General features: G+C 41.7%; 1 protein-coding gene and 1 pseudogene across 1 annotated transcript; both read right to left on the bottom strand.

Annotated features, from left to right (window-relative positions):
* Nucleotides 1–264: 264 nt before the first annotated feature.
* On the bottom strand, nt 265–1,257 carry LOC130490607 (olfactory receptor 14J1-like). Its single transcript, XM_056864424.1, has one exon. The coding sequence runs from the start codon at nt 1,231–1,233 to the stop codon at nt 265–267; it is 969 nt and encodes a 322-aa protein (XP_056720402.1). The 5' UTR covers nt 1,234–1,257.
* A 4,662-nt stretch (nt 1,258–5,919) lies between these two features.
* Nucleotides 5,920–6,897, bottom strand: LOC130490606 (olfactory receptor 14A16-like; annotated as a pseudogene).
* Between the last annotated feature and the right edge of the window lie 4,723 nt (nt 6,898–11,620).

Raw genomic sequence — 11,620 nt, 5'->3', positions numbered from 1 at the left:
CCATTGCTGTGCATCTCCCCGCTGTAGTGCAGAGCCTGTGGCCTCAGGAATGAGCTATTAGTATAGTAAAACAGAGAGCTGACAGATAGTCTGAGAGATACTTTAACAAGTCAACGTAACAGGAAAACAGCAGCGTTCCAACTGACAACAAAACCTCCCAGAATGCTTTGCTCTCTCCCTCCAGGAGAGAGGAGGATGTACTAATGCAATGCTGAAACATCCCAACATAACCAAGGCACAAAAAAGGAAGAAATTATTTGCAGATTACTCCTTCACTTTCTGTAGAAAAGCTTTGCTTACAATTAATTTAGACATATGCCCCAAATCAGAGAGCCTCAACAATGCACTCTTGATTTCTTTGTTTCTCATGCTATAGATGAATGGATTGAGCATGGGAGGGACTATAGCATAAATTATTGCAAAAAGAACATTCAGGTCAGAGGAAGAATAACGGCGAGGCCTCACATAGGCAAAGACAGCACTAAATATAAACAAAGACACCACAAAGAGGTGGGGAAGGCAAGTGGATAAGGCCTTTTTCTGACCATGCACAGAAGGGATTCTGAGCACTGCTCTAAATATCTGCATATAGGTGACAATGATGAACACAAAGCATCCTGCTGCAAGGAAACAGCTAAACATAAGCATACCAACTTCAACTAGATACATGTCAGAACAGGAGAGTTTTAGAATCTGTGGTACTTCACAGAAGAACTGATCTATCATGTTGGAGCAGAAAGTGATGGCAAAAGTTACTCCTGTGTTTAATATACCATTGAGTATACCAGCCATCCATGCACTGATTGCCATGTGAATGCAGGCTCCTCTGTGCATAATTGTCTCATATTGCAATGGATTGCAGATAGCCACATACCGATCTTGTGCCATTATTGTTAAGATGGCAACATCTGATGCTCCAAGGAAGAAGAGGAAGAAAACTTGAGCTACACATCCTGAATAAGAAATTGACCTGCTGTTCAGGAGAGAATTGGCCATGGCTTTGGGTACCATGACAGAAACTGAGCCAAGATCCAGAATGGCCAGGTTCATGAGAAAGAAGTACATGGGGGTGTGCAGATGATGATCCAGGGCTATAGCAAGGATGATAAGGAGATTGCCAGTCACTGCTATCAAGTATACTGTGAGGAATGCAAAGAAGTGTAAGAACTGAAGTTCTCGAATATCAGAGAATTCCAAGAGTAGGAAGTCAGATGTGGAGGTTAGGTTGGGCATTGAGCCCTCAATATCCAGCTTTAGTCTTCCTGTAGGATATATTACAGAAGCCATTTTATTCTAGTAATGTCAATTAACAATTTGTCTGACTTTCTTGCTTTACCATCTCAGTCTCCAAGGCAGCCCTGTATTGAATTGAAAGTGGAGAAAACCAGACATTCTTCATTACTGGCGAAATGGAGAGGGAACCAGGGCCTTCTATGCAGGGATGTTTCCCTGCAGTCACCCCGTCGACTGCTTCAGGGCTTCCTTTTGATTATGCATGCCTTTCCTGACCCTCAGAGGTCGCCTCACTCTTCCTGTGTGTTTTGCCTGCATCTTTCAGATTCTGGCTAAGGGTTGCATCTTAAAATTCAGGACAGAAGAGAGTGTGATAACATAGCAAAAGACACCAGCACTACAAACACATGATACAATAAGATGTATAAGAACATTGAAAACGTCAGATTCAATTTCTTCTCCTACTGCTTAAATGCATATGTCCTTTCATCCAAGTCATTCCTTAGATCTTGCTGTAAGAATTGCTACCATCTGTGCTCCTAATTTCTGTCTAACCAATACCAAAAAAAAACTGTGCAAATGAGAATGAGATCATTGGTTCTTGTAGGTTATCCTGGCTGTGTAACCGTGGTCTTGGTATTTTCTTTCCTGACGTTTCGCCAGCAGCTGTGACAGCATCTTCAGAGGAGTAACACTGAAGGACAGTGAATGATATCCATTTATATTCTGTGCTTGGCAACTTATTCCCAAGAGTTCAGCTCACTTAACCTGAAACCCTTTCCCCTCTGCTATATTGTTTCTTCTGTTTTGTAACAAACCTAACTTGATAATTAATACAGTACGTCTGTGTCTCATTACATGGAATAAGATCCAGGTCATGAGAGAAAAATCCACACCTATTACTACATTAGATTTCTTCCATTATGACTAAATCCAGCTGCTAAATGACATAGGATCAATATTCTAGGATGTGCAAAAATGTGTGTATGCAGTCATGGAAAAAAACTGAAGAAATGACATGAATCACATGAGCAGAATAAAAGTTCTTTGGTCTCTCTCGTTTATAGGATAATATTTGGATTTTGTACGGAAATGTTGGGAAGGGTAACACACATCTGCATAGCATTTTCTTCCAATGCAGGAAAGTTGATTCCTAGGGCTGTAGGGTCCATGTAAACTAATGACCTCAATGGTTTGTGGCCCTTGAGGAGAAGGAAAGGGAAGCAATTACATCCACTTCTCTCTTCTGCTGGTGCAGCTCTGCAGATGTCAGAGGGAAGACGAGCAATTCCTCCCTCCCTCCTCCTCGGTACAGCCCCCTCAACATGCATGGCTAATAGTGTGTGGTGGGTGGATGACCAATAAGAAAGGATTGCTTGAGGTGAAGAATGTGGCAAAGAACTCCATCTGCAAGCATTTTCTGCTGGCTGTTTCCTGGATCCAATTCATTATGCTGAATTACTGGTGGCTAAAATTATTCAATGTGTACAATGGTAATGCAGTAATTTATAGTGAGGAACTAGCCAATGATACGAAACTAAATAACCATAGGTTTAGTTTGCGTAGGTTAAAGGAAGAAGACAACAAGTTGGTTTTTATATGCCGACTTTCTCTACCACTTAAGGAAGAATCAATCTGGTTTACAATGATCTTCCCTTCCCCTCCCCACAATACACACCCTCTCAGGTAGGTTGGGCTGAGAGAGCTTTAAGACAACTGTGATTAGCCCAAGGTCACCCAGCTGGCTTTATGTGTAGGAGTTGGGAAACCAACCCAGTTCACCAGATTAGAGTCTGCTGCTCCAAACCACCACTCTTAACCACTACACCACGCTGGCATCTAACAATAATAATGTCCGTGTTTCTACCTTGGATTATTTTTCTGTGTCACAAACATATACTTCTCTGGTGAGGCAAATATTTCCCAGGTTGTCAAGAAGGACTTTATTGCTCCACAGCACTTAAAAGTGGTTCGCTGGATAAATAAAGTCATGGGGTAAAAAAAAAACTAGGAGAAGAAGAAGAACACTTGGTTTTTATATGCCGACTTTCTCTACCACTTAAGACAGAATCAAACTGGCTTACAATCACCTTCCCTCCCCCTCCCCACAACAGACACCCTTTGAGGTTGGTGGGGCTGAGAGAGTGTGACTAGCCCAAGGTCACCCAGCTGGCTTTGTGTGTAGGAGTGGGGAAACAAATCCAGTTCACCAGATTAGTGTCTGCCACTCATCTGGAGGAGTGGGGAATCGAACCCAGTTCTCCAGATCAGACTCCACCACTCCAAACCACCGCTCTTAACCACTACACCACTCTCGCTCAGTGATATACACTTCCCAGGTAGTTTTTATGTCCTTTTTAAAATTAAAAAAACCCAATCATTTATGTGGCTGTACTGAAGTGACATTGTTTACTACTGTAGATGTGACAATATTCAAAGATGAAAAGGTTCTAGAGACATTTATGTTTGCATTGTGCCAAACTAGTACAACTGAGTTAGCAACTATCCCCTAATTGTTCTTTTAACACTCAAACCACCTTAAAAAAACATATTGCATATTGCATGGGGTTCATTTGTGTGTGAGTGTGTACAGTGCCTTCAAGTCGCAGCTGATATGACGACCCCAGCAAGGGGCTTTCAAGGCAAGTGAGAAGAGGAGGTGTTTCACCATTGCCTTCCTCTGCACAGCCTTCCTTGGTGGTCTCCAGTCTAAGTACTCACCTGGCTTATCCTCAGAGATTTGACAACATCGAGCTATACCATGCCACCTTCCCTCCCCAGTATATTTGTACTCCAAGCCAAATTCCCCATATTTATTGGTAACACATTTCCGACCCTTTTTGTTAGTTTGTTGAGTGAGAAGTCATCATCAATACTAAGACTTCTAAAGCTTGAAAACACACTTTGCCATGTGGCAAAATGTTATTTTTCTGTAGATTCAGCTCTCCCTTTTTGCATATGTGTGTGTGTGTTAAGTGCCGTCAAGTCACTTCCGACTCATGGCGACCCTATGAATGAAATTCCTCCAAAATGTCCTATCTTTGACAGCCCTGTTGAGATCCTGCAAACTGAAGGCCGTGGCTTCCTTTATTGAGTCAATCCATCTCTTGTTGGGTCTTCCTCTTTTCCTGCTGCCCTCAACTTTTCCTAACATGACTGTCTTTTCCAGTGACTCTTGTCGTCTCATGACGTGACCAAAATACGACAGCCTCAGTTGAGTCATTTTAGCTTCTAGAGTCAGTTCAGGCTTGATTTGATCCAGAACCCACTGATTTGTTTTTTTGGCAGTCCACGGAATCCGTAACACTCTCCTCCAACACCACATTTCAAAGGAATCTATTTTCTTCCTATCATATGCACATGGAATATGTTAAATCAGTATAATTCCTTTACAAAGCTATACATTTCTGTTTAATTTGAAACAACAACTGTTTTTCACTTAAGATATTGGACAAATGGTGTAACTCAACACTAGTTTCAACAATGAAGCTCAGAAATAGTTTTGAGAGATAAATTGGAGATGACACTCAAAATGGCGGCGTGCCTCATCACCTGTACATTCCTGTGATTTCTCTTCTTGGGGTTTGAATGAGGACTCCGTGTGTATGTGTGAGTGACTGAGTGAGTGAGTGAGAGAGAGAGAGAGAGAGAGAGAGAGAGAGAGAGAGAGAGAGAGAGAGAGAGAGAGAGAGAGAGAGAGAGAGAGAGAGAGAGAATGTGTATAAAAGTCAGAATCATTTATTGAGAAAATCTTTATTTTAACACCAATACTAAAGCATTATTGATTTCCATTACATTATTTAGTATATTTCTATCCTGTCTTTGGTCCAGGAAGCTCAGGCTGTGTACACTTTTTTCCCCTCTTCCACTTTACCCTCTCAATAATCCTGTGACATAGGTTAAGCTGAGAAAGAATGACTGGATCAAGGTCATCCAGTGAACTTGATGGCAGAGTAAAGACTGCAAAATAGCAAACCAAGGAAAATATGCACTAACAATTTTGAACACGCTACAAGGGTGAAATAACTATCTGTGTCATAAATTGAATTATTAGGATAGACTTACTACTGGTTTTTGCCAGCCCAAGAAGGTAGCCAGCGTGGTGTAGTGGTTAAGAGCAGTGGTTTGGAACAGTGGAGTCTGATATGGAGAACTGGGTTTGATTCCCCACTCCTCCACATGAGCGGTGGAGGCTAATCTGGTGAACTGGATTTGTTTCTCCACTCCTACACACAAAGCCAGATGGGTGACCTTGGGCAAATCATGCTTTCTCAGCCTCACCTACCTCACAGGGTGTCTGTTGGGAGGGGAAGGGAAGGTGATTGTAAGCCAGTTTGATTCTGTCTTAAGTGGTAGAGAAAGTCGGCATATAAAAACCAACTCTTCTTCTTCTTCTTCCAAGAGAGACAAAAGCCCCAATGGCACCATAGCTAGGAGCGGTGTTTCTGAAGTCTTCCTCCTCCTCACTGCAGTTACCTGTTTGGGATAGATCCCATTTGGGATAGATCCCAACACTCAACATCACATTTTCAACCCTCAAAAGAGCATGCTAGGCAGAAGGGGAAACCAAAAACTTCTACTTCTGATAGCACCTTCTGAAGTGCTTCAAAGAATTCAACCTAATCTTCCAAGTGAGCTATATAACTGGGGCACACACACAAAAAGAAATTATTTGCAGAAGGTTATTCAATCCCATTTTTGTAAAAAAGCTCTCCTTGCAATTCCTTTAGAAATATGCTCCAAATCAGAGAGCTTCAACAATGCAGTCTTGATTTCTTTGTTTCTCATGCTATAGATGAATGGATTGAGCATGGGAGGGACTATAGCATAAATTATTGCAAAAAGAACATTCAGGTCAGAGGAAGAGTAACTGCGAGGCCTCACATAGGCAAAGATGGCAGTAAATATAAACAAAGACACCACAATGAGGTGGGGAAGGCAAGTGGAGAGGGCCTTTTTCTGACCATGCACAAAAGGGATTCTGAGCACTGCTCTAAAAATCTGCATATAGGTGACAATGATGAAGGTGAAGCATCCTGCTGCAAGGAAACAGCTAAACATAATCATACCAACTTCAACTAGATACATGTCAGAACAAGAGACTTTTAGAATCTGTGGTACTTCACAGAAGAACTGATCGATCATGTTGGAGCAGAGAGTGATGGCAAAGGTTCCTCCAGCATGTAACATACTGTTAAGTGTACCAGCCGTCCATGCACCGACCGCCATCTTAATGCAGGCTCCTCTGTGCATAATTGCCTCATATTGCAATGGATTGCAGATGGCCACATACCGATCATGTGCCATTACTGTTAGGATGCAAACATTTGCCCCTACGAATAGGAAGAGGAAGAAAACTTGAGCTACACATCCTGAATAAGAAATTGACCTGCTGTTCAGGAGGGAACTGGCCATCGCTTTGGGTACCATGACAGAAACTGAGCCAAGATCCAGAATGGCCATGTTTATGAGAAAGAAGTACATGGGGGTGTGCAGATGATGATCCAGGGCTATAGCAAGGATGATAAGAAGATTTCCAGTCACTACAATCAAGTATATTGTGAAGAACACAAAGAAGTGTAAGATCTGTAGTTCTCAGATGTCAGAGAATTCCAAGAGCAGGAAGTCAGATGTGGAGGTCAGATTTGGCATTGTGCCCTCAATACCCAGCTTCAGTCTTCCTGTAGGATATATTACAGAAACCATTTTATTCTAGTAATATCAATTAACAACTCATCTGGCTTCCTTGTTTTACCACCTCAGTCCGCAGGGCAGCCCTGTATTGAAGTGAATGTGGAGAAAATCAGACCTTCTTCACCAGTTACAAAATGGAGAGGGAACTAAGTCTCTCACCCGCTGTCCTCAAACACAACCTCCTCATATTAAATTGCACTGACCTAAGCTTGTACAGATTCCATGCTTACAGATGCTGGCCACTTGATCCAAAACTATATCTAACCTCATGAAATGACTCAACGTGTCAGCAGCTTATTCGTGCATAGACATTGTGCATACATAATGATCTATACATGGAAACTGAGTCAAAGGATACTTTCCTAAGCACTGATCTACACTCTTATTCTATACTTAAAGTTTCTGCTGTAACTTTGGATTTGTGCTCAATGCAATAATTTCAGATAGTAAAGTAAAAGTTTAAAGTTGATGGGAAGGAGTAACACTGTTCTGCAATAATTATATACACAGAAACACACACACTTAATGATTGTCCAATGTGAAACATTATGGAATACCTTGGAGAAGGCAGTATTCCAAGTAGTTCTATTTTCTTCATTTCATCTTGGGATCTCCTGGGTCAATTTCTGCTGAGACTATATCTGAGTTTGCAAATACCGGGTCTTTGTTCCCTATGCTCATATGGTCAGATTGATGAGCAGCATGAATTATAAACACAGAATTCACGATAGAAGAGAGTTTGGGAAGCTGTGATTCAGAGCAAAAGAAACCAGCACTATAAACACGATACTATAAAATGTATAAGAACTTTGATAATGTCTGATTCAATTTCTTCTCCAGCTGGTTTAATACATACGTCCTTTCACCCAAGTCCTTCCTTAGATCTTGTTGTGGGACTCGCTACCTTGGGCGCTCCTAATTTCTATCTTACCAATACCAAAATGGCTGTGTCAATAAGAAAGAGATCCTTTTATATTTTGTGTTTAGCAACTTATTCCCAAGAGTTCACCTCACTTAACTATCATCTGAAGTTGAAACACTTTTCCCTCTGCTATACTGTTTCTTCTATTTTTGAAAGATGAATGGCAAGTGCTTCTATGCCTCACGCAAGACGGCAGGGCTGTTACTTGGGGGGCGGCGAGGAGGGCAGCCACCGCCCCTGTGGCATGCAGAGAGGGTGGAAGAAGTGCCTCTCCTACCTGGCACCGAGGTGCCTACAAGAGAGGCAGTTCTGCCACCCTCTCTACATGCCACAGGGGCAGCGGCTACCCTCCTTGCCCACCCCCCTAGTTACAGCCTGCAAGATGGTCATCATTGTGATCAATAGAATGGTTTCTGAATAAGGGTTGACACAGATACCCCGATGGATCACTCTGCTTGGATACTGCTGCAGAACTCATGTACCAAGGAATTAGCAGGAGAGGTAAAGACGGGAGGAGACTGGGTTTCTACTGAAGGAAACAATATGTATTTAATGTCCACTATGCAGGAACACAGAACGGTTTGGAACTGCACCCAAGGCTTCTGCCATTTGTACAGCAGAGAGACCCTTCTGAGACAGAGGAGCACATCAGTATAATTCTGGCATCTAAAAGATAGTGAACAAAAGTGTTCTAGCTCAACTATATGACTGATATTTCTGCTATAGTATTGGACAGGGATGAAGGAGAGTGGTAGACTCCAAAAAAATGTTTCCCAGGGTATAAGCTTGTTAGAGTCAACACTTCCTTCCTCAGATTAATTAAATAGACACTCCTGAAATACCCGAAAATGAACTGATGTTGTGACATCACTGTACTATAATCAATTATGATTAAAATACAGTGATGCCACTGCATAAGTTTCAGAGCAAGTAAAAGGCTCCCTTACCCTCTGCAAGTGCGACATCGGCGTTTCCACATAAACGGGAAGTTATGTCATCATGCAGGGGCTGCCCATCATTCCCACTCCCTTCCTCCTGCCTGCTGCTGTTCGGCGACCAGCTGAGTCTCAGCGGACAGCCAAACCAATTGGTGGGCAATTGCCCGCCATTACCAGGCAATTGGGAACCCTACTTACAGGAAGCCTTTTCCTTGCCATGAAACCCACTGGGTGCTCAGCCTACCATTTCATAAATCAGTCTCTTTCACTGTGTTGAACTAGGGATGAAATATGCATTTATAAATTTCTTTATGTAATGACAAGTGATATATAAATTGTAGTAACTATTATCAGCCTATCTCACTGCTCCTCCAGAAGACTTGATTCTAGCAATGCCTTTACATCAGCACTCTTCTAGGAAAGGAACTACATTTCCCAACTTGTACTTCATGACCCTTTTCCTGTTTTCCAGTCATACCAACCTCTGTGATCTATAGCTCTCTCCACTGGAAAAAAAATCTACTTTCTACATATCTGACATATCTACATATGTTGTAATAGCAGGAGATCTCCAGCTAGTTCCTGGAGGTTGGCAACCCTAGGTAGGACTGGAACCACTGCAAAGTGGTACCTCCAAGACCCAATCCACAAAGGTGGTCAAGAAGGATATTCTGGTCAGTGGTATTAAAATGGGGCTGCAAGGTCTCCCACTATGGCAGGAGGCCTCCAGCCGACAGCCATCCTTTCCCACAGCTGCTCCAAGTGGCAGTGGGAGAATTTTTTTTAAGGCCAGGGTTATGTGCGCCAGTACATCACGTCCAGGGAAAAACTGAATAAATCTTGCCAGTCCCTTGGTCAGGGTAGTGATCCCTTGTACCCATGTTCTACCACCCGCTGCTGCTTAGAGTGACAGCAGGGATTTTTAAAATTCTGATTTAGGCTTTGTCACTCTATGGTTTTACCATAGAGTTTCAGGTGATCCCTAGAGCTCCCATATATCACTTCTGGGTTTTCCTTGCAAGTGACATAGTGGTGCACACAAGGTTAAACAGCCCTCCTGCCCCTGCCCCTGAATGTCCCATTGGCTACCATGCATGGCCTGGCAACCCTACATTGAAAACCACTGAAAGGTTTAGGAAAGTCAATAGAGCTGCACTCCCTCTATCCATCTCCCACAGCAGGTCATCCACCAGGGTGGCCAAGACCGTTTCAGTCCCATAACCAGACCTGAGAACAGGTTGTAAAGGATCGAAACAATCTGAACAATGTTGCCATTGGGGGTGGGCAGATGGAGATGCTTCAGTTATATGAATATCAAATCAGTGGTCATCCATCTGCTTCCCTTTTGGCTGCAAAAAGAGGACTAGACAATGTTTTAATTTTAAAAGATTATTTGAAATTAATTCACCCTTGTCCTGTGTGAAGTATTTTTAATATAGTGTACTTTATTAACAAAACACGCAAAGTAAAACACACAAACGAACTGCAAAAATGCCCTATTCTTTTTGGAAAAGATATTGGACTAATGAATCAAAGAGAAATTATTGCTTTCTGTGAGCTCTCTTAATTAATCTCCTAGGAAATGAGGAGAAGAAAAAAAGATGATTCTTTCTGGCTCATTTATTAAGTAATACCATCAGAGCTAGGATTAGAACAATGTTGGCATTAACTTGAAGTTGAACTCTGTAATGTTATCATTATTGCCACTCTTTAAAACTTTAGATCATTTCAGTCACATTCACATTTAATTATCTCTCTGAAGAGAGATGGAAAGAAAATTAGACATGTTCATGTGAATGCTTTGGATAATGATGCTTTCCAATTAGTACAACGAAGCACAGTTAACCAGCAGCTTCCAAAGGGTTTTGCAGACTCTTTTTAGAAATTAATTGATCCTCAAGTGGTCACATTGCATCTCTGTACAAGTTTAGCTAAAAATACCAAAGTTTAAAATAGTGATTAACAGCATGTTTTCCATGCAGGTTTATACATATGACAAAGATAAAGTTACAGATACATTCCAAGTGTTAAACATAATATTTCGGCCAAATCATGATCTACAACCTACATCTTCTATTGGCAAGGGGTGATTTGGGGTTGGATCGAACCTGCTTTTCTGCTGCTGGTGAAAAAAGGGGATTCCCTTTGACCACACAAAAAAACAATGCCAGGGATAAAGGGACATGCATAGACAAAAGCCACATGGGATGGGAGCTATAGTAAGGAAGGGAATTGGACAAGATTGAAAAAAATCATTGTCTGGATCCAACCTTTTGAAACTCACATTCCTGCAGTTTCAAACTTGAATCTCTGTTTTAAAGTTATGTTATCTTTGTGCTGATTGGACGTTTTTATGATCTCAACCATATTTTTCCTGTAACATGTTCACATTTTCAATACTACTAGCAGCAGGTTTACATTAAATATATGGGTTACATATTTGGGCATATAAATCTCACATACTTGCACATAAAAACTGTAGAACTTGTGTACATAATAGAAAGCAAATAATCATCATGCCCTTCCCAAAAATAAGGAATGAAATGAAAATGATAATTTTTAAAGTGCGCAGTCTTACCTCTAGTTGACAAAATACGATAAACCAGGAATAACTTTGCTTAATCACAGGTGAGCAAATGCAATGCATTCCAGCAGGGAGCAGATTCCTATCACCCTAGCAAGACAATGTTCTGGCTGCTGTGGTTGATGGAGAAAAGAAAAGCCTATGGAGGCTAGATAGGGTTGTTAACCTCCAGGTGGGGCCTGGAGATCTCTTGAAATTACAATTTAATTCCAGTCTACAGATGATCTTCTCAGACGTCTGGATTGGGGT

Source organism: Euleptes europaea, chromosome 18 (assembly GCF_029931775.1).
Source record: "Euleptes europaea isolate rEulEur1 chromosome 18, rEulEur1.hap1, whole genome shotgun sequence".
NCBI classification, from domain to species: domain Eukaryota; kingdom Metazoa; phylum Chordata; class Lepidosauria; order Squamata; family Sphaerodactylidae; genus Euleptes; species Euleptes europaea.
The sequence above is the reverse complement of the archived record's forward strand: the minus strand, read 5'-3'. Positions and strand labels throughout refer to the sequence as shown.